We start from the raw sequence: 23,027 nt of genomic DNA, 5'->3' as shown, positions 1-23,027 counted from the left end.
ACATGCATGCACACACAGGATTCCTTCTCGTTTCTGCTTTAGAGAGGGTGAAGCTGAGCTTCTCTAGAGGTTACTTGCAGAGTCATGTAGCAAGGGAGGGTGGAGTGTGGGTTTCTAGCCACCTCCCTGAGTCCAGTGTTCTTATTCTTAACCATTATGCCACCCCTGTGGCTTCTACCTGAAGTAGTTTCTAGCCTTGTGAGGGAGTCAGACATGTGGGGTGTGTGGTCAGGAAGGCCTGGGAGTTGCCATCAGGTGTGAGTGATTGTTAGAAGCGACTGGGAGATCACGGAAGCTTTGAAATCGGTGATCCTCCATCTGAGTTTTGTTAGAACCTTCATTTCTTCCATGTGTCTTAACAAAGAGGTGTTGTCCTAAATTACTGTTATTAAAAGGCCAACATAATAAGAGGAAGAGAGCATGCGGTCAGGTTTTGAAAGCTGTTTTCACGGGTGCTGTGATGTTGCCAAGTCTGTAAATTTCCCCTTTAGCTAGTTTCCTCTTCATTTATTCATTTTATGAAATAAGCATGTATGTATTGCCCATTTTTGTGTTTGTTCTAAGTGCTTTATAAATATTTAATCCTTGCAACCACTCAGTGAATTACTATCCCCATTTCACAGATAAGGGAAACTGAGGCACAGAGGGATTTCGTGCCCTGTTCCAGGTCATGCAGCTACACGTATAAGCTGGGACTCCTTCTTAGACGGTCAGGCTCCAGATACTGCTCCTGGCTGCCTCTTCATGTATCTGCTGTTCATTTATTCACTAAACAAGCATTTATTGTGCCGCACTCTGTGCCAGGTGCTGATCTCAGTGCTGGGGGTGTAGCAGCAATTCAGATGAATTCAGAGCCAGGCAGATGACATGACCGTAAGGAACAGATACTGCAGGTTACGGAGGTGTTTGAAGACGTAGAGAAGGAAGCAGGTTTCAGACATTGTTTTTGGTAGTAATAGACTCCTGTGTCTATTATAGAATGTTCACACTCCACCTTGTTGAGATTAATTATAAGCCATGTGCCTCAAAGGGAAGTGAGTTAAAGGAATTTCCTAATATTCTGTTTTTGTTTTTAAAAGTTTGATTCAAAGAATATTGGAGAATTTGAACTAGTCGCTTTTCTGCTTAGTTCAAACCAGCCCTGTCCTCCTTCTTATTGAATTAGCACAGTAACTGGCTTTGTGTTTGTTTACTGAGTTGGCTGATTAAACAGGTTTTTTGAGTTCCCCCATTGTCTGCTTGAATAAACCTAATGTTTTTTGACATGGGGTCTCACTGTCATCCAGGCTGGAACACAGTGGCAGAATCACAGTTCACTGCAGCCTCAAACTCCCAGGCTCAAGCGATTCTCCCACCTTAGCCTCCTAAGTAGCTAGGACTACAGGCATGTGCCACCACGCCTGGCTAAGTTTGTATTTTTTGTAGAGAAGGGATCATTCCATGTTTCCCAGGCTGGTAAACCTAATTTTTAATTGCTGCCTTTTTTTTCTTCTCGAGATGCTGCCCAGTACAAGTACGGCAAGAACCGGGTAGAAGCAGATGCCAAGCGGCTACAGACCAAAGAAGAGGAGCTGCTGAAGAGGAAAGAGGCCCTGCGGAATAGGCTGGCCCAGCTCCGCAAGGAAAGAAAAGACCTTCGAGCGGCCATTGAAGTGAACGCTGGTATGAAGGATGTGGGTGACTGCCCAGGGTGCATGTTTGTATTGGAGACTGGAGATTTCATTCTGCTTTGCCCAAAGGACCTGTTGCTCACCAAGGCTGTCATTTTATTTAGTAACAGTAGGCTATTTATTTGGTAAGAGTGAGTTATTTGGTAAGAATGGGTGGGTTCGTTGGTGAGAGTGGGTTAGTTGGTGAGTGGGTTAGTTGGTGAGAGTGGGTTATTTAGTGAGAGTGGGTTAGTTGGTAAGAGTGGGTTGGTGAGAGTGGGTGACAGTGGGTTAGTGGGTGAGAGTGGGTTAGTAAGAGTGGCTTTGTTGGGGTTAGTGGGTGAGTGTGGGTTAGTTGGTGAGTGGGTTAGTGGGTGAGAGTGGGTTGGTTGGTGACAGTGGGTTAGTAAGAGTGGGATAGTTGGTGAAAGTGGGTTGGTTAGTAAGAGTAAGAGTGGGTTAGTTGGTGAGAGTGGGTTAGTGGGTGTGAGTGGGTTAGTGGGCGAGAGTGGGTTAGTAAGAGTGGGTTAGTTGGTGTGAGTGGGTTAGTGGGTTAGTTGGTGTGAGTGGGTTATTAAGAGTGGGTTAGTGGGTGAAAGTGGGTTAATAATTGGGTTAGTTGGTGTGAGTGGGTTATTAAGAGTGGGTTAGTGGGTGACAGTAAGAGTGGGTGAGAGTGGGTGAATGAGTGAGAGTGGGTTAGTGGGTGAGAGTGGGTTAGTTGGTGAAAGTGGGTAAGAGTGGGTTAGTAAGAGTGGATTAGGTGGTGTGTGTGGGTTAGTGGGTGAGAGTGGGTTATTTGGTGAGATTGGTGAGAGTGGGTTAGTAAGAGTGGGTTAGTGGGTGAGAGTGGGTGACAGTGGGTGAATGGGTGAGAGTAGGTAAAAGTGGGTTGGTGAAAGTGGGTTAGTTAGTAAGAGTGGGTTAGTAAGAGTGGATTAGTTGGTGTGAGTGGGTTAGTGGGTGAGAGTGGGTTAGTTGGTGTGAGTGGGTTAGTTGGTGTGAGTGGGTTAGTGGGTAAGAGTTGGTTATGGGTTATTTGGTGAGAGTAAGAGTGCGTTAGTGGGTGAGAGTGCGTTAGTGGGTGAGAGTGCGTTAGTAAGAGTGGGTTATTTCGTGACAGTGAGTTATTTGGTAAGGGTGGGTTATTTCACAGTGTTTCTTGGGGCTTGGAAACTTTGCTGGTAACTGCAAGGCAGGTGCCGGGGTGGTCAAACATGCGGCATGCAGGCCGAGGCCAGGGCCGGACCCACCGCTGCTCCCCGAGGCAGGGGAGGTGATGGGGGACCTGTTCCGGCATCTGGCGCTGACTGGAGGATGGCCCCTGTATCCGCAGGGATCAGCTGGATTTCTCCACCGGGGGTAGCCCACAGGGGGAGTGATACTCAGAAGTCCAGGCGAGGCAAGACATCTCTGCATGGGTAGAAGCCCCTCGTTTCTTGAGAAGGGAGAGGCGAGAGCAAGGCAACATCTGTCTTGGGATGCATTGGGGAAGAGGCCAAGCTAGTGGAATACAGACACCAGAGAGGGACTAAAAGTCAGGGCGCAGTCACAGGAGCTGAGTCTGGAGCCCGAGCGGAACCCCAGGGCCAGTCATGTGCGTTCCTGCTGGCGGGAGCTGGTGCTCAGCTCCTGACCCTGGGGTGGCACCGCTTACATACGCATGGCCTCCCGTGCAGCTTGGTGCTTAGACTGTGGAAGACTGGCTCCTTAGATTGAAATTGTACTAGTCTGGGCTGGGATGGGTTCTTTAGATGCCACAGAGGCCTGCGCGGTCCAGAGAGGAAGCTGCGGCCTTTCTGTGGCTCGCCGTGCGGGGAGGAGCTGACGCACACCCAGCAGGCGATTACCAGCTCCAACCCTTCTGGACTTGGTGCCTCAATGATTTGATGAAGGGAAATGCTTTTGGAGTTTAGAGGAGGGAAGGCAGGTGTCCGCAGGGCAGGGCAGGCTGACCCAAAGGAGGAACCAGAATGTGGCCTGCAGCCTGAGGCCGGCCCTATAGAAGGAGGCTGTGCCAGAGAATGGGGCGGGGCATGGAGTTTAACGAGACAGAAGTAGCATTTCTCCCGTGTTCCAAGCTTGCAGGATAGTGAAGATGCAGGAAGGCCAGGGGTGCTTTTGGCTTTGAAAAAGAGAACCTCGGCTGCTGGCCAGCACCGGCCCAGGCCCTGGGCACAAGTCCATTCACCTCTTGGGACTGGTGTTCTCATCTGTCCAGTGGGTGCGTCTTGGGTCCCTGCAGCAAACCTCAAATAAAATAAGTGAACGTACCTTAAAGGAACGTGTGCCATGTCCAGTAGAGATGCAAGCTGTGCTACTGTTCATTGCCTCGGGGGCAAATAAGATGACTGAGGGATCGGTGGAGCGTTAGGGAAGGACGGGGTTCACACCCCTATGCAGTGGCAGCTTCAGGAACTGTGGAGTTTAGGGTCCACGTTTCAAAATGAGTACACTGAGTCTCAGAGCCAGGAGCTCCCAGCCTTGGTGAGAATCAGCGTCTCCCGTTGCCTGGTCCGAGTCTTCACAGCTGCAGCAAAGGGAAGTGGTTGGAGGAGGACTCTGGTCCCTTAGAGAACTGCTGAATTTAAGTTTTGCAACGAGGATCTAAGTCAGGGGAGCTCAACCTCAAAACGTTTTGTGGAAGTTCTTTTTGGGGAGCAGGTGCCTTCTCTGTTGTTTGGAGAACCTGTGCCGGCCGCGGGAGTAAGGGCATTTCTGGGAATTCAGGCAGGAAGCCACAGGCGATTCTGGAGGAGAAGCTGAAGCAGCTGGAGGAGGAGTGCCGGCAGAAGGAGGCGGAGCGCGTCAGCCTGGAGCTGGAGCTGACGGAGGTCAAGGAGAGCCTGAAGAAAGCACTGGCGGGCGGAGTCACCCTGGGGCTGGCCATCGAGCCCAAGTCAGGAACATCGAATCCACAGGTGTGTGTCCTTCTGGCTCACCTTGGAGGCTGGCGCGGCCTTGCATGACCAAGAGCCGGTGCACCCAGAGAGAATGTGGAGTGGCTCTGGGGCGTAGCTTGCTTGTGGTCCCTTAGCGTGCCCAGCAGAAGACAGGTCATGTGTTAGCATCAGACACTTTCATCAGCCGGGCCTGTGTTCCCGACATGCTTTCTTACCTCTCGCTGAGATGTTAAAAGGCATGGAAACACTGAATCTGTGCCTTTCCCCTTTGCACCGTCTGTTTAGAACAGATCCCGTCCTCATGTCTCTTCTGAATCAGGTCCTAATTTGACACCGGTTCATTAGATAGCCAGTCCTTATAGACCGTTGAGCATGTCAGAGTTAAGCCAGGTGCTGGGGAAACTGAAGTGAATGGCGCCGTCTGTGTCCTCTTAGAATCGAACAGAACAAAGCGGTCTCCTCTTCCCTCGTGAGTCTTCCCCGCCCTGGTTCCTCTTCACTCATTCGGCGAGGTCGCTGAGAACTTAGATGGCTTCTCCACTTGGTCATTCTGTTGAGTCTCCTGTCTTGTGAGTTGGATGCCGTCACTTCCATTGAATGAGGGAGGCACTGGGCCCAGAGGAGTAAACACACCTGCAGGGCAGACAGAACAGGCAGCCGGTGAGGGTCGGCTGGACTTCAGCCCCTGTCCCAGCCGAAACACCGCAGGCGCCCCTGGGTCCCCACCCACTGTGTCCTGAATGCTTCCCTTCTAGGTCCTTCTTTCCCAACCCCTTGGTAAAATGCTGAGCCTGGTTGAACCCACCGCTGCTCCACGTGAGCCTTGGGCAGGTTTGTGGGGAAGACTGACACGTTTATGGGTTGACAACAGCCCTGAGTTTCAGTCACCTGCTGGCCCCTGCCGGACACCCCCCGTACGGCCTGTTCTTCCTTACTCTCCCCCTTCTATTCTGAGCCCCCCATCCCCGCACCAGGCTCCTGTGGCACCCCAGCCATCACCTCCAACCCAGAGGACAACCTCCCTCCTACCTGCAGAGCTGAGCAAGCAGCGAGGTCACTGCTCTGTCCTCAAACCACAAACCCAGCCACTCGTGCACGGTTCTTTCGAGTGTTCAAGAGATGGCTCTGGGGTCACACAGACCAGGGCTTAAAATCACTTGACTTCTCTAGGCCTTGAGTTTTTCATCTGTAAAATGGAGAAAATAATAATGGCCACTGCACAGGACTGTGTGTGCAGAGGCTTTTGGCACAGTGCTCACTGAAGCACCTGTGTTCGTTCACGTCTTCCCAAGCGTATACATGCATGCATTCATTCATTCCACTCATCCAACAATTGCTTGTTGATATCATTATATACATTATATATTACATAAAATCATATAAATTCAACAATTATTTATATATTATATATAAAATACAATTACTTATGTGAGATACATACTATTTAATATATAAAGGTGTGTGTGTACACACATATGCATATGCTGTGTTCCTTCTTGAACTCCTGGGCTCAAGTGCTCCTCCCACCTCACCTCTTGAGTCGCTGTGGTTACCGGCGGGGGCCACTGTGCCCAGCCCGTGTTCTGTTCTCCCTCTGTGTTCTACAAACTACTCTAGGCCTGCAGTTGTGAACAAGATAGGTGAGAATCCCTGTTTCATGGAGCTTATATTCTCGTGAGGGAGGCAAACCAATAAAATACATTGATTTCAGATGGGGACAGATCTGTAGCAACTGTGAAGCAGGGCTGAGGAGGAGGGGTGCAGGGGGAATTGGAATCCAAGGACCAGGAGGTGCCTTGGGTGTCCCTGGCCCCTCATCCAGCATAAATGGGGACAAGAGCATGGTGGGTCAGGAGCAGTGAGAGTGGCAGTGAAGCTGTGGGCATTGGCTGGGATAGGGCAGGGGTCTTCGCTTGCTTCATGGAGCCCCGTGCCCCTCCGTCTGTGGTGATCTGAGGCAGGAGTACACACAGTCCCCTGTGCTGCTTGTCCTGTGTCCTGCGTGGAGGGTGGTGGCAGTGCAGGAGTGCTCTGAGGAGCTGTCCCGCCCCTGTCCTCTGGTCCTGTTTGAGTGGAGGGGCTGGGCTTCCTGGACTCTGCTCAGTGCCTCGATCCGACCCTTCCTGACTTCCAGACACCTGGGAGGAGCCTTCTCCTGTATCTTCAGCTTTTCTGTCAGCTTTTTCCAAGCATTTAAGGATTCTCTAGTTGAATCCATCCTTAAAAAAAGAAGGTTCCGCCTGGCCTCCTGCTCCCCCTGGTGACTGTCCCCTTGCCCTGTGTTCTTGCCTTTCCTTCCAAGGTGAACTTTGGAAGCAGTTCTCCACGCTTGCAGCGTCCTCTGCCCCCCGACACCTCCACTTTCCGAGTGTGGCTTCTCGCACCTGCTTTCGTCATGGTGGCCCCCGGCATTCCCATCCAGCAGACGTGTTAGTCCTCACTCCCCGATCCGGTGCCCTTCGGCACAGCTGCCCTCTTCTCTTCTGTGGTGGCTCCACGTTCTTCCACCCCCATCACCCGAGCTTCCCTCGGGCCCCTTTTCCAGCTCCTGCCTCGCCACCTCCCTCACTTTTCCTTTGGCCCAAGTATCCTCTGGGGGCCTGGGCCTGGCTTGCTGCCTCCGCTTCCCCTGTCCCAGTCCACTGTGCTATGCGACTTCCCCTCTCTTTTGAGGGCGGATGTCCTTGGTGCCATCCTCTGTCCCAGCACCTGGGGAAGCAGTCTGCGCCGCTGTGCCCAGACCGTGTCCTCGGGAGAGTGGCTGGTTCGGTGGACCCCTCTCGAGATGCAGGTCTCGGGTCACCTGCCCCTTTTACTCACAGCCCGGCCTGGCCTCTGCAGACAGAGATGTCCTCGTCGTCATTCCATTGTGTTCACTCTCCACTACCCAGGCTTCCTCCCTGGCAGCCAGGGACTGCCACCGCGTAAGTCAAGTTGGCTGCCTGGGGGTGGTGGTCAGTAAAGCCCACAGGGGACCCTGAGCTGCCCATTTTCATGGTAATTGAAACACTGTTCTAAAACAGCGTGCCATATACCCTGAGCAATATTTTTGACATAACACATTTTGGCAGGAATCCGAGGAAGCCTCTCTTCCTTGGAGACTTCGTTTGAGAGAAGGCTCAGCAGACTGTGGCATTTTCTCCCCAGAGAGTGGTTTGGGATCCCATATGGAAGAGCCAGCGATGGGGGCCTTGGCAGCTCAGGACACATTTGTTCTATTTTGAGTCTCCCTGAACACCCCTCCTTTGGCATATGGAGCTGCCGTAAACACTCGGAAGGCCTCTGTGCTTCTGGTGCCTGCTTTTCTCCAGCGAGCCCCACTCAGTGGGGCTGCATCCCGGGAGCCAGTTCTGCGCCAAGTGCCGGCGCTTTCTGCTACTTCGGCATCTCTAGGACACTGACCCCAGAAAAGCTCTGAAAACCATAAAGCCCTGCACAAAGGGACTGACTAGCCTACGTGGAAGAGCCTCACTCTGAGTGCAGAAGACTCAGGCAGGAATCCCACCCTCACCGCCTCCCAGGCATGGCTGGGAGTCGGAGCACCCCGTGGAGCCTCCACCAGCCCCTCAGAGCCTCTGCCCCGTGGCTGTGAATGTTGGGAGGGGCTCTGGGGGTGAGGCACTGACTGCCTGGCAGTCCTTCCTGCTGCTGCTATTTTTGCCCATTTCCAGAACTTACTTCTTCCTTGAAATAAATCATTTTCCTGCTGGATAATACCAGTGGCCTAGAAACCACTCCTCACGTGGGGTTCTCTCTCTGTTAAGTCTCCAGTGTTCAGGCACCGGACCCTGGAGAACTCGCCTATCTCCAGCTGTGACACCAGTGACACCGAGGGCCCCGTGCCGGTGAACAGCGCGGCTGTCCTGAAGAAGAGCCAGGTGGCCCCGGGCAGCTCCCCCTGCCGAGGACATGTGCTGCGGAAGGCCAAGGTGAGCCCTGATTTCTGGGGGTACTGGTCTGGGGGTGTCCGGGTTCTTTAACCTCCCAGCATTCTCAGGTGTGAATAGGGAGCCTATTCTTCTTCTACTCCATTCACTTGGCGCTCAGCCTTCAGTGGACATCTTGGAATGGGTGCTTATCGAGCTCTCACCACCCCGCAGATCCTGTTAGGAAGCGGGTTCTCAAAGGTGAACAGTGACCCAGAGGTGCTGACCATTTAGCCCCAGTGCCAACAGTCAGCTCCAGGGTCATCTCAGACGCAGGCAAGCCCTGGACTCCTCTGGACTAGTTTTCTCATTGGTGGGGTGGAGATTAGACCAGGCGACCCCTGAAGTCCTCTTTAGCACTTAGATGTGTGATTCTTTAGAAAAACAAAGAAAAAGATCCACCAGGCAAATGGAAAACAAAACAAAACAAAAAGCAGGGGTTGCAATCCTAGTCTCTGATAAAACAGACTTTAAACCATCAAAGATCAAAAGAGACAAAGAAGGCCACTACATAATGGTAAAGGGATCAATTCATTAGGAAGAGCTAACTATCCTAAATATATATTCACCCAACACAGGAGCACCCAGATTCATAAAGCAAGTCCTTAAGAGACTTACAAAGAGACTTAGACTCCCATACAATAATAATGGGAGACTTTAACACCCCACTGTCAACCTCAGACAGATCAACAAGACAGAAAGTCAACAAAGATATCCAGGAATTGAACTCAAGTCTGCACCAAGCGGACCTAATAGACATCTACAGAACTTTCCACCCCAAATCAACAGAATATACATTCTTCTCAGCACCACATCACACTTATTCCAAAATTGACCGCATAGTTGGAAGTAAAGCACTCCTCAGCAAATGTAAAAGAACAGAAATTATAACAAACTGTCTCTCAGACCACACTGCACTCAAACTAGAACTCAGGACTAAGAAACTCAATCAAAACCGCTCAACTACATGGAAACTGAACAACCTCATCCTGAATGACTGCTGGGTACATAACCAAATGAAGGCAGAAATAAAGATGTTCTTTGAAACCATTGAGAACAAAGATACAACATACCAGAATCTCTGGGACACATTTAAAGCAGTGTGTAGAGGGAAATTTTTATAGCACTAAATGCCCACAAGAGAAAGCAGGAAAGATCTAAAATTGACACCCTAGCATCACAATTAAAAGAACCAGAGAAGCAAGAGCAAACACATTCAAAAGCTAGCAGAATGCAAGAAATAACTAAGATCAGAGCAGAACTGAAGGAGATAGAGACACAAAAAACTCTCCAAAAAATCAATGAATCCAGGAGCTGGTTTTTTGAAAAGATCAACAAATTTGATAGACTGCTAGCAAGACTAATAAAGAAGAAAAGAGAGAAGAATCAAATAGACGCAATAAAAAATGATAAAGGGGATATCACCACCGACCCCACAGAAGTACAAACTACCATCAGAGAATACTGTAAACACCCCTACGCAAATAAACTAGAAAACCTAGAAGAAATGGATAAATTCCTGGACACATACACTCTCCTAAGACTAAACCAGGAAGAAGTCGAGTCCCTGAATAGACCAATAGCGGGCTCTGAAATTGAGGCAATAATTAATAGCCTACCAACCAAAAAAAGTCCAGGACCAGACGGATTCACAGCCGAATTCTACCAGAGGTACAAGGAGGAGTTGGTACCATTTCTTCTGAAACTATTCCAATCAATAGAAAAAGAGGGAATCCTCCCTAACTCATTTTTCGAGGCCAACATCATCCTGATACCAAAGCCTGACAGAGATACAACAAAAAAGAGAATTTTAGACCAATATCCCTGATGAACATCGATGCAAAAATCCTCAATAAAATACTGGCAAACCGAATCCAGCAGCACATCAAAAAGCTTATCCACCATGATCAAGTGGGCTTCATCACTGGGATGCAAGGCTGGTTCAACATACACAAATCAATAAACGTAATCCAGCATATAAACAGAACCAAAGACAAAAACCACATGATTATCTCAACAGATGCAGAAAAGGCCTTTGACAAAGTTCAACAGTCCTTCATGCTAAAAACTCTCCATAAATTCGGTATTGATGGAACATATCTCAAAATAATAAGAGCTATTTATGACAAACCCACAGCCAATATCATACTGAATGGGCAAAAACTGGAAGCGTTCCCTTTGAAAACTGGTACAAGACAGGGATGCCCTCTCTCACCACTCCTATTCAACATAGTGTTGGAAGTTCTGGCTAGGGCAGTCAGGCAAGAGAAAGAAAGAAAGGGTATTCAGTTAGGAAAAGAAGAAATCAAATTGTCCCTGTTTGCAGATGACATGATTGTATATTTAGAAAACCCCATTGTCTCAGCCCAAAATCTCCTTAAGCTGATAAGCAACTTCAGCAAAGTCTCAGGATACAAAATCAATGTGCAAAAATCACAAGCATTCTTATACACCAGTAACAGACAAACAGAGAGCCAAATCATGAATGAACTCCCATTCTCAATAGCTTCAAAGAGAATAAAATACCTAGGAATCCAACTTACAAGGGATGTAAAGGACCTCTTCAAGGAGTACTACAAACCACTGCTCAGTGAAGTAAAAGAGGACACAAACAAATGGAAGAACATACCACGCTCATGGATAGGAAGAATCAATATTGTGAAATGGACATACTGCCCAAGGTAATTTATAGATTCAATGCCATCCCCATTAAGCTACCAATGATTTTCTTCACAGAATTGGAAAAAAAACTGCTTTAAAGTTCATATGGAACCAAAAAAGACCCCGCATTACTAAGGCAATCCTAAGCCAAAAGAACAAAGCTGGAGGCATCACATTACCTGACTTCAAACTATACTACAAGGCTACAGTAACCAAAACAGCATGGTACTGGTACCAAAACAGAGATATAGACTAGTGGAACAGAACAGAAACCTCAGAAATAATACCACACATCTACAGCCATCTGATCTTTGACAAACCTGACAAAAACAATAAATGGGGAAAGGATTCCCTATTTAATAAATGGTGCTGGGAAAATTGGCTAGCCATAAGTAGAAAGCTGAAAGTGGATCCTTTCCTTCCTCCTTATACGAAAATTAACTCAAGATGGATTAGAGACTTAAATGTTAGACTTAAAACCATAAAACCCCTAGAAGAAAACCTAGGTAATACCATTCAGGACATAGGCATGGGCAAGGACTTCATGTCTAAAACACCAAAAGCAATGGCAACAAAAGCCAAAATTGACAAATGGGATCTAATTAAACTAAAGAGCTTCTGCACAGCAAAAGAAACTACCATCAGAGTGAACAGGCAACCTACAGAATGAGAGAAAATTTTTGCAATCTACTCATCTGACAGAGGGCTAATATCCAGAACCTACAAAGAACTCAAACAAATTTACAAGAAAAAAGCAAACAACCCTATCAAAAAGTAGGCAAAGGATATGAACAGACACTTCCCAAAAGAAGACATTCATACAGCCAACAGACACATGAAAAAATGCTTATCATCACTCGCCGTCAGAGAAATGCAAATCAAAACCACAATGAGATGCCATCTCACACCAGTTAGAATGGCAATCATTAAAAAAATCAGGAAACAGGTGCTGAAGAGGATGTGGAGAAACAGGAACACTCTTACACTGTTGGTGGGACTGTAAGCTAGTTCAACCATTGTGGAAAACAGTGTGGCGATTCCTCAAGGATCTAGAACTAGAAATACCATTTGACCCAGCCATCCCATTACTAGGGATATACCCAAAGGATTGTAAGTCATGCTGCTATAAAGACACATGCACACGTATGTTTATTGCGGCACTATTCACAATAGCAAAGACTTGGAGTCAACCCAAATGTCCGTCAATGACAGACTGGTCCCTTAAGAAAACGTGGCACATATATTCCACGGAATACTATGCAGCCATAAAAAAGGATGAGTTTGTATCCTTTGTAGGGACATGGATGCAGCTGGAAAACCATTCTCAGCAAACTGTTGCAAGAACAGAAAACCAAATACCACATGTTCTCACTCATAGGTGGGAATTGAACAATGAGAACACTTGGACACAGGAAGGGGAACATCGCACACCGGGTCCTATTGTGGGGAGGGGGGAGGGGGTAGGTCTAGCATTAGGAGATACACCTAATGTAAATGACAAGTTAATGGGTGCAGCACACCAACATGGCACATGTATATCTATGTAACAAACCTGCACGTTGTGCACATGTAACCTAGAACTTAAAGTATTATAAAAAAATAAAAAATTTAAAAAAAAAAAGAGTCCAGGAATAAACTTGCCTCCAGCCCCCTCCCCAGCACTGCCAGCTGCGTGAATCAGGCTCTGAGGGCCCCGGAGGAACCTCTTTAGTTCCTTCTGAGGCAGCATCCAGTCTTCTCATGGGATTAGCCACTAGCAAGTTTTGATGCTAAACTTTAAAACCTCCGAAATTTTTAAAACACAGTAGTTGATCAAAGCAAACGGGTCCTGACTGCAGCAGCAGAAAGTGCTGTGTGTGTGAAAGCGCATGGCTTATGATGGCGTGAGCTGGGGAGCCATAGGAGTGTGGTTTGCCCCACCCCGAGGGGCTGGAAAGCAGGAGCCCTCCCTGTACCGGCGCTGTGGGTTCCTCTCACTGCCGGAATTAACTTTTCTTTCTTTCTTTTTTTTTTTTTTAAGGCAGGGCCTCACTCTGTGGCCCAAGCTGAGTACAATGGTGCTGTCACAGCTCACCACAGCCTTGATCTCCTGGGCTCAGTTGATCCTCCCACCTCAGCCTCCCAGGTAGCTGAGACTACAGGTGTACACCAGTATGCCCAGCTAATTTATTGTATTTTTTGTAGAGATGAGGTTTGGCAGTATTGCCCAGGCTGGTGTTGAACTCCTGGGCTCAGGTGATCCTCCCATCTCAGCCTCCCAAGTAGCTGAGACTACAGGTGTACACCAATATGCCCAGCTAATTTATTGTATTCTTTGTAGAGATGAGGTTTGGCAGTATCACCCAGGCTGGTGGTGAACTCCTGGGCTCGGGTGATCCTCCTACCTCCCGAAGTGCTGGATTACAGGCGTGAGCCGCTGCGCCCAGCTGGGCATTCTTTGCAGCTTTTGGAGCCCACTCCAAGCTGGCAGGAATAGGTATTTCCTACGAGATGGCAATATGAGTACTGCCCACCTGCTGTGCTCTTTGGGGTGTGCTCACAGGAGGGCCCCTAAGAAACATGGTTGTCCCCAGCTGTCCCCCAGAACAGCGGTCCTCCATAGCAGATCCATGTACTGAAGACCTCGTGTGCTGGTGAGTCTGGGGAAGGGAGGAATGGCTGACTGTCATCTCCGTTGCGTTTCTTCGTATTTGCCAAGTGTTCTCAGCTGGTGACCACTGGGCTCGCTGATGGAGGAATATGTTTTGCCTGGGGGGTGTTTAGAACTGAGCTGCCGCAGCGATGACATCCCGCCAAGGACCTGCAGATGAGATGCTGTAAATGGACTTCATCTATTTGATTTCTTTATCATCAAAGAAAGTGGACTGAAAATTCTGTGGTCCCGACCCTCGAAAGGGCTCCTGTCACTGTGTGTGCTTCCGTCATGCAGAGGTTCAGGCGCCCCCTCCCTTCTGCTCCCTCTCGGTGAATGGGAGGCGAGTGATCCTGGGCCACCTCGGATGCACAGCCAGCTGTCCAGACGGGTCCCCGCTGACAGGTCCAGAAAACAGCGGAAGCCTCTCTCGTCCCTCCAGCTGAGGATCTTGCTGCAGAAGTTGGAAGGGGACGGACTGAGCAGGGTTTCCCAGGATTTCTGAGAACAGTGACAAGGGACCCCCGGTTGGAGGTGGGGATTGTGGTGGAGCCTGTAGACGCTGAGAACGTGAATGCATTTGGGTATCGTAACCTTGTCATCTGCCTCCTGCCTTTTTCTGAGGACCGAGGGGTCTGACGTATTCTGGATGTGGGAAGCACTACCCAGCTGCAGTGTTCCTGAAATACCTTCCAGCTCTCGGTGAGGAGCACTGAGCACGAGAGAGGGTTCTAGAAAGTCAGACGGCTTCCACTCCCATGCCCCAGGGCTTCCTGGCTCAGAACCACCCACGAGGCACCGCTCCAGGCCAGGTGTCCCTTCCCTTCATCTGGGCAGGCCATGTGCCAAGGGACATTCACCTGGAGATTCTGTTTCCTGCCCTGCTCTGAGTTGAGCGGAGTCTACAGGTTCTCATCCTGTCACTTATTCTGTGGCCAGTGTGACCTGGGCTTGGAAATGTCACTGTTTCTTAGACTTGCTTGCTAAACATAGGTGGCACCATGTGGAGGTAACATGGGGTCTTCCCTCTCTCAAACCCCCACTGCCTGGGAGGAAATGGGGATGTGTACAACAGACGACTGCCCTTGAGCACCGACCTCGTGACCTCGTCCCCTGGGCATCTTCTCTGCTTGCAACAGCCCACATAGCTATCCCAGGGAGGCTGCTGAAGGGGCAAGTAGGCATGAGGCGTACCCAGCTAACCATGCTCCCCTCTGCAGAACACTTCCGCCAAGAGTCAGAGTGCCTCAGCATCGCTGTGGTTTGGTGTTTATTTCTGCCAGATTTGCTAGCATTGTGCATTTAACCATGAGTTGAACTTGAGCTCTTGATTGAGAAAAGGTGAGAAATTATTCATTGTATGCAGCATGCAGAGACGTGCAGTGTACTCATGACCCAGTTAATGAGCCCCTGGAAATAGAGTGGGAGTCAGGCATCTGCATCCTGCCACAGGATCACCGGGCACAGAGAAGAAAGCCCGTCTTTGGAGGCCAGGCTCATGGTGTGCCGGGTGCTGTGGTCGGGGCTTTCACAGAGCCTTTCTCCTTTGATCTTCCCAATCGCACTTTGAAGTCTTTGGTGGGACTCATGTTGTACCAAGGCTCAGAGAGATGAAGCAACTTCTCCAACCCCCCCACAGTGGCTGAGGCACAGAAAGTCTGGCCCTGGCATCTGTGCCTTCTGCTGTCCTCCTCCAGAGCCATCCATGCCAGGGAACTGAGGGCCTCTGTCCTGCATGGTATCTGCTGCTGCTCTGACCTGTGTCTGCTCTTTTGCCTCCTCTTTCTGGAACTCAATCCCGTGACCAAACCCCATTTCAAATCCACATAGCTCCAGATACCAGGAGTAGCCCAGGCTTCTGCCTCTGTGCAGCTGCACTGGGCGTGGAGGACCTAAAGATGAGTGGCTGGAAAGGAAGAAGCGAGGAAGAACATGGAGGGTGTGTATCCGGTAGGGAGGGGCAGGTACATTGATTGCTGTGACACGGCTTGTTGAAAAGCACAGAAACTGCACAGAAGATGGGAGCATTGCCTCCCTGAGTCAGGGCAGGAAGGGGCACAGGGTGGGGGAGAACCACTGAAGCCTAGTCCTCAGGATACATGAGGCTGGCCAGGTGACGTCAGGTGGAGAACGGGCATGGGTGTGTGTAGAGAAGCAGATATGAAAGCCAGAGTGTGGCCTGTTGGGAGGCAGCAGGGCAAAGTGGAGATGGGAGGCCTTTGCTGTGGAACGGTGGTTTGGGGGCCCAGCTTCATCACTTTGGACGTAAGGCAAGTCACTAAGCCTCTGTCTCCTTATCGATCGATTGAGACAGGGTCTTGCTCTGTTGACCAGGCTCAAGTGCAGTGACGGTCATGGCTCACTGCAACCTCAAACTCCCGGGCTCAAGCAATCCTCTCGCCTCAGCCTACCGAATAGCTGCGACTACGGGTGTGCGCCACCACACCCAGCTAATTTTTGTACTTTTTGTAGACTTGGGGTCTCCCTGTGTTGCTCAGGCTGGTCTCACGCAATCCTCCCACCTCACTCAGCCCCTCCAAGTGCTAGGGTTCCAGGCATGAGCCCCGCAGCTACCTGTCTCCTCACTTCTGAAGCGGGAGTACTGTCCACCTTGCAGGACTGTCATCAGACCAGACACAGCCGTGCCCAGTGCATAGCACAGTGCCTGCCCGGTGCCCACTGTCCCTGCTCTCGCTTTGCTGGCACTGCGTAGACCACAGCCATCCGCAACCAGCACTCAGGGCCTGTGGATGGAACAAGTCCAGCTGCTCCGCTGACTGGAGTTAAGCATCTACGTATTTTTTAAAACAACATTTTTCCATTATGGTAAAATAAACACAATGTAAAATTGACCATTTAAAGCATTTGTAAGTCTGTAGTTCAGGGGCGTTAAGCACATTCCCGTTGTTGCACAGCCATCACCACCATCCTTCTCCAGAACTTTCTCATCTTCCCAAACGGAAGCTCTGTCTCCAGAACTTTCTCATCTTCCCAAACGGAAGCTCTGTCTCCAGAACTTTCCCATCTTCCCAAACTGACTCCCCAGTCCCCCGACCCCGGCCCTCGATACCTACTATTCTACTTCCTTTTTTGTTTTTGTATTTTTTGAAATAGAGATGAGGTCTCGCTATGTTGCCCAGGCGGGTCTCAAAACTAGCCTCACGCCATCCTCCTGTCTGTGCCTCCCACAGTACTGGGATTCCAGGTGTGAGCCACTGCACGCGGCCCACTTTCTGTCCTGGTTAGACTTTTCCAGGTCCCTCATGTAAGTGAAATCATTACAGGATTTATCCTTTTGTCACTGGCTTGTTTCTGATCATGTCCTCAAGGTTCATCCAGGCTGCAGCATGTGTCAGAAGCGCTTCCTTTTTAAGGCTGAATATGTGGTGGTGTCTGTACTCGCCGTGTCTTATGTGTCTATCCGTCGGTGGATATTGGGTTGCCTCCGCCTCCTGTCTAGTGTGAGTCATGCCGCTGTGAACGGGGTGTGTGGTATCTGCTGGAGACCATGCTCTGCATTCTGATGGGTAAATACCTAGCAGTGGAATTGCCGGCTCATTGGTCATTGATTCTGTTTAGCTTTCTGCAGTAGCCGAGCACCCACCTGCTCTGAGTTGAATGTGGATGGTGGCGTGGCTTGTCCCACCAGCCTGATCCTCTTGCCCTGTCGACTTACAAGACTTTCCTTTTCTCTAGGAATGGGAATTGAAGAACGGGACATAGGGGACAGCAGGACTGCTCCAGCCTCAGAGACTGCACACCCCCTTGCCCGTGTCCTCATCTGTGTGACGGCAGGAAGCTCTGCCCAGAGTGGCCTCAGCTGCGTGACTCCAGAGGCTTCACGACCGAGCTCTGAGGCCAGCGCCTCTCACCCAGGCCCACTTGCATTCCTTCTACTGTATACTGGCGCCTTTAAAAAAGATGTACTTGTAAGACTTTGGTCCCCAACTTTGTTAAAAAACAAAAAAAAGTGATGGAGAGGTGTTTGAAAGGATGCTATCAGGCAAAGTGACATCTTTCTAACCAGTTAAGCCATTGATTTCACCGATTCCAGCCCAGCCCTGGACTGAGGATGGATGGTTCTGTGAGCCCCCAAGTGAAACCTTTCGACGGGGAAGAGCTTGGATCGCCGGCTGCCCCGGGCATGAGTGTGGCTGGCGCCTGGGCACTGGGCTCGCCTCGCACACCCACCAGGAGGGCCAGGGGCTTACGCAGCCCTGACGTGGACTCTGTGTCTCGGCGTACCCTCCCCACGTGCCCGTCCCCCTCGTCATCAGAGGTAAAGGCATGAGAAAATCACGCTGTGAAACATTTTTTACCTTTTATTATTTTTTGGACAGATGCTTTTGTCACCAAGACATGAAAAGCTGCCATTCTTCTTAACCTGTTTTTTGAGAATTTTTTTTGTTGTGTGTCACACTTAGATCTAAGGATTTTTCAGAGGTTCCTTATTTTATTATTTGTGCTACTTTTGACAGGTAGCGGGAGGGTTTTAATCCTTCACTAACAGTGTGCCCTCCTCCCCCTTGGGCTGGCATCCCCAGCCCTTAATCCACATCGGAGCCGGCAGGTGCTCCTCCCACCAGGAGCCTCTGGGGGCAGGGGCTGGCTCCTCACCACTGCACAGGACGTTTACTGCTGCATGGGGCCAGGGCAGTCCTTCGAAAGGGAGGCAAGTTCTGGAACTTGTTCCCTCATGGAACTATAACACCTTAGAGCCTGAGGCAGGAATTCCAGGGCCTCCTGCCCCTCCCTCTCCCTTCCTCCAGCTTGTCAAGTTAAACCACTAAGGTGTGGGTGGGCCTGGCCGTGCTGCCTCTCCTGAGTGGGGTGGGTGCGGGTAGGGCCTCTTTCCCAGCTTTCTTACTTGCCTTCTGTGCAATATCGCTTGGAGAATTCAGATGCCTAAGGCATAAAGGAAGAAAAAAAACAGAGTTCATGGTTTGAGCTGGTATCTACTCCCTGGGTTTAAAAATCAGATTTAACTTCTTGGTCTCCCGGAGGCCGCTGTCAGGAATTCTCCATTACGGGAAGACGCAGTCACTGATGACAAAATAAGTCGCCCCTGAAAGCCTCCGCAGGCGGATTCACGGAGACCAGTCCCAGCAGCGACCGCCCCTTCCCTGAGCAGAGAATAGAGAGGTGTCACCCTTGGTGCAAGCCTTCTGTCCAGTGTCCAGAATATCCTTTATCACGCAGAGGAAGAGACGGCAGGAAAACACTGACAATGAGTTTCCCCCAGATATGCTTTCACAGCGCCAGCCATGTGGCACACGGGACTTTCCAGTTAGGATTCATGTTTAAGGTGGTGGCGCTTGAGGCCTGCAGGGGCCACGTTGGATTACTCGAGCGGGAAAGCGGTCTCCCATGTATAAGAAAGTTGTACAAGAATTGGAAGCTGCTGGAGTCCACCTGCAACTTGAATTGATCGCAAAGCCATCCTGCCGGGAGCGTTTTGGGTTCCTGAGCCGCCAGCCGGCGTTCCCCCTGACGCGCGTTCCTCCCGGCCTAGTCCGTGGAGGCCCATGACACCAGCCTCCGTGATGCCAGCTTCCCACTAGGACATCCAGGCAGGTCGGGCGGGGATGCCACACGTCTCAGGGCCGGTCCGCTGCGTTGCCGTAGAGGAGCCCTCCCTCCGGTGGGGACTTCCCGCCATTGCAGGCAGCTGGGACCACTTCGTATCACACAGAATGCATTTTCTGTAAAGGGGAAAACGTTCGCTCCCCCATAGGTTTTGCTGCCTGCGGGTCAGAGAGTTTCCCCAGCTGAGGCTCTTGGGCTGTTCTGATTGGGAGCCTGCTCTGCCCAAGAGAACTGTGCGAGGTTTGGTGGTTAGTAGGAGAAGCGGGAGATGGCCAGCCTGAAGTCTCAGTCCTGGCCCAGCACAGGGGGGCAGCAGTGAGCCGGCAGGTGAGACGTCAGCGGCACACGGCGTGTCACGTAGGCCTGAGCCGTCACCCGCCAGCTGCCTTCCCAGGTAAGGAGGCCCCAGAGCCTTAGCAGGGACTTGCCCAAGGGCACAGCTAATTGGTGCTCAACTCCCAGCATGCACATTTTGTTTTAAAAACCCAGGTTTGTAATTCACTGCCACAACCATAAGCCTTTTAAAGAGGAGGCAAACTTTCACGAATCCCACTGTGGTCCGTGGAGCCTTTCAAAACGGGTGCCCTGGAAGGGGGCCCTGACATTGGATTCCCTCGATGCCAGATACGCCTATGAAATTTCACATTTGATCGGAAAGTTTAAAGCATTTACTTCAGAATAAGTTATTTATTTATATATGTTCAATAAATAGTTTTTAATTTATAGCTGTACATATTCGACACACACGAGCCATCTTGCCAGAATTCTGACAGTGATCTCATTTTATCACCCTCCTAAAACATGCCCCAGGAACAAGCACCCCTTGCCTCTGTGGCAGCTGCGAGTGTGTCTGATTTCATAATGAAGCCAGGCTGCGGGGGCAAGAGGCGCGACAGGCAGGCCATGGCTCCCTCTTCCCAGAATCTGGGGGGGAAACTAGGGCAGGGCCCATCTGTCAGCAAGGCCGGTAGCTCCCTCCCTCGGCTTCCAGAGTCCACGGCTATTGCAGGGTAACCAGTGCGGGTCTGCTGAGTCACCCCAGGCACCAGACTTGGCCCAGGAGCACGGGCCACTGTCCATGGGGCCTTCCTTGAGACCTTCCCTTGGGGCTGGCAGGTGGCCATTTACCAGCTGGGTCAGTCCCATCTCGCCCTCTGTGCTTGTGCCCTGGCATGGCCAGGCCTAACCTTCCCCTGTAGGTTAATAACCCGTCCCAAAGTTATTATTGGCCATTTCTAAATAGACAAAACTACCCTAAAAGGTGGAGATTTACTCCCTTTGAAAAGTCTGTTTTAAAAAGTCTGTCCTCGGCTCTGGAGGCCACCCCCAGGAAGGAGTTTGAGATTCATTATCGTTCTGGCCACAATTTGGCGCTTGTGCACGGGATTCAAAGGGCAGTGTTGAAGCTAGGGTTAGGTGTAGGGTTGTGGGCAAAGCTCCCTTGCTGGTGGCCACACCTTACCTTTCCAAAGAGGCTGTTACCTCTACTCACCCACTATTTGGGGGGATGTAAATTTTGCCCACAGACTTTGCTACCCAGGTGAGGTGCTCTGTTCATGCCCCAAACTCATGTCATTTGACACCATCCAAGGATGGGTAACCTGGAGTGTGGCCGGTGACCTGCATCTAGAGAAAAGGCACCTCACGCCGCAGGGCAGGGCCGACACCCTGAGCTCACAGGTGGCCCCTGCAGTCAGGTGGATGTCCATGCTTGAAACAGCCTCTTCTGGGAGCACAGCACTGGAGGTCTCCAGGCGTCAGGGTGGGCTGGCAGGGTGCCCTGCCGCTTACATAAAGGTCGTGGCAATACTTCCATGTGAAATTATTGCCTTCCTCTTACTTTTACCAAAATAATTTTCTAATGGGAACAGTAACTTCAAGTTCATGATATAGTTTGAAGGAGAATAATTCATTTTTTCCTGGTTGTCACTGTCTTATCCCCATGATGGGCTGGGTTCATACTGTGAAATAAACTAAAGTAAAACCAAAACATTCCTGCCGTAAACATGTGGCACAGCACCGTGGGAACAGCAAAGCCACCTCTATTCGTGAGTCCCCAAGCCATAGCAGGCCACTGCATCGTCTGTAAAGGGAAGGAAACTGCGCCTGGGAAGTGGTGGGCTTCAGACGCGTCCTTCTGCCCGCAGTTCATGAAATAGTTCCAGCTTTGGTCTTCCGGAAAATCTCAGCTTCACCGTGCACAAGTATTATCCGGTCTTTTTAGTGTAGCCATGGAAGATACTTTCAAAAGGAGATCTTCAGATCATCATTCTTAGGGACCAAAGGTGTTTTTAATGAGATAATCTTTTTGATTTTCTAACAAGAAAGGAAATACTTTAAATTTTAACATCAACTTTTAAATGATACTCAGAATTAATTGACCACGGCGATAGGTTGTAAAATGTTTTCATATTAAGAATGTAATTATTTCCTGATTGTATTTTTTAAAAGCGAAAGTCATATTTAAAATTCTCTTTGAAAGAAACAGGCAAAGAAACAGCAAAGATTTTTTTAAAGTAAATATGTTGGTAGTGCCCATTTTAAACGACTGTAAATATAGTTTCCCTGTTTCTCAATGTATTTAATTCATAAAGTAAAAATTTTATGAAAAGCAACTTGCAAGGAAAATCCTAGTTTTCAGTCCACTCGCCCCATTTTGTAGTAGCTTCACTGAATTTCCTGCTTTCCTGGTTGATTTTTCTACTGTTTCACGTGGTGTAACCCTAGACTGGCGCCCTTGGCGTGCACCTTTGTGTATGAATAAACTTCTCTCCGCTAGCCCCGGTGTCTTGACTGCCCTTGGTGTGTGCTGCAGACTGAGAAGTGGCTGCGTTTCCTGAAGTCTTTGCTGTCAGGTGGGTGGGGGGGGGGGGCTCTCGCTGACCCTGGGCCACCTACGGAGGGGAGAGGTGTCAGGAGTGACACGTGGAGGGAAGAAGTAGGCAGATGAAGGAACCGTGGTTTGTATTAAAAAGTAGTTTTGAGTCCACAGACCTGAACATCCAGTTCAAGAGACGTTGTGTGCACCCGCGGTGAGGCCGACTCTGTACCAGGTGCTGGAAATAGAAATGGGTCAGCTGGCCGGGCGCGGTGGCTCAAGCCTGTAATCCCAGCACTTTGGGAGGCTGAGACGGGCGGATCACGAGGTCAGGAGATCGAGACCATCCTGGCTAATACGGTGAAACCCCGTCTCTACTAAAAACTACAAAAAAACTAGCCGGGCGACGAGGCGGGCGCCTGTAGTCCCAGCTACTTGGGAGGCTGAGGCCGGAGAATGGCCTAAACCCAGGAGGCGGGGCTTGCAGTGAGCTGAGATCCGGCCACTGCACTCCAGCCTGGGCGGCAGAGCCAGACTCCGTCTAAAAAAAAAAAAAAAAAAAAAAAAAAATCCTGGTTTATGTAACCAACCCCGTAATCCCAACCAGTTGGGGGGCCGAGACGGGCGGATCACGAGGTCAGGAGATCGAGACCACCCTGGCTAACAAGGTGGAAAGCCGTCTTCACTAAAAAAAAAAAAACAAAACTACCTGGGCGAGGTAGCGGGCGTCTGTAGTCCCAGCTACTCGGGAGGCTGAGGCAGGAGAATGGCGTAAACCCAGGAGGCGGAGCTTGCAGTGAGCTGAGATGCGGCCACTGCACTCCAGCCTGGGCGACAGAGCGAGACTCCGTC

The 23,027-nt window shown here is 50.2% G+C and overlaps 1 protein-coding gene and 1 long non-coding RNA gene across 3 annotated transcripts in view; one reads left to right on the top strand and one right to left on the bottom strand.

Annotated features, from left to right (window-relative positions):
* AFAP1 (actin filament associated protein 1) overlaps window positions 1-22,131 on the top strand; it is a 131,096-nt gene extending 108,965 nt beyond the window's left edge. For both annotated transcript variants that reach the window (XM_023206852.1, XM_026455652.1), the window contains exons 14-17: window positions 1,498-1,662; window positions 4,380-4,570; window positions 8,317-8,481; window positions 17,468-22,131. In XM_023206852.1, the coding sequence (XP_023062620.1) occupies window positions 1,498-1,662; window positions 4,380-4,570; window positions 8,317-8,481; window positions 17,468-17,494 (548 nt within the window). In that variant the 3' untranslated portion in view covers window positions 17,495-22,131. The remainder of the gene's footprint in view (window positions 1-1,497; window positions 1,663-4,379; window positions 4,571-8,316; window positions 8,482-17,467) is intronic.
* LOC116418753 lies at window positions 2,205-8,924 on the bottom strand. The gene is made up of 3 exons (XR_004228895.1): window positions 8,706-8,924; window positions 5,582-5,738; window positions 2,205-5,185 (listed from the first exon to the last, which is right to left on the bottom strand). It is a non-coding gene; the product is annotated as an uncharacterized LOC116418753 (long non-coding RNA).
* Window positions 22,132-23,027: the final 896 nt, after the last annotated feature.

This window comes from Piliocolobus tephrosceles, chromosome 3 (genome assembly GCF_002776525.5).
Source record: "Piliocolobus tephrosceles isolate RC106 chromosome 3, ASM277652v3, whole genome shotgun sequence".
NCBI classification, from domain to species: Eukaryota; Metazoa; Chordata; class Mammalia; order Primates; family Cercopithecidae; genus Piliocolobus; species Piliocolobus tephrosceles.
Note: the sequence above shows the minus strand (reverse complement) of the source record. Positions and strands in the feature narration are given on the sequence as shown.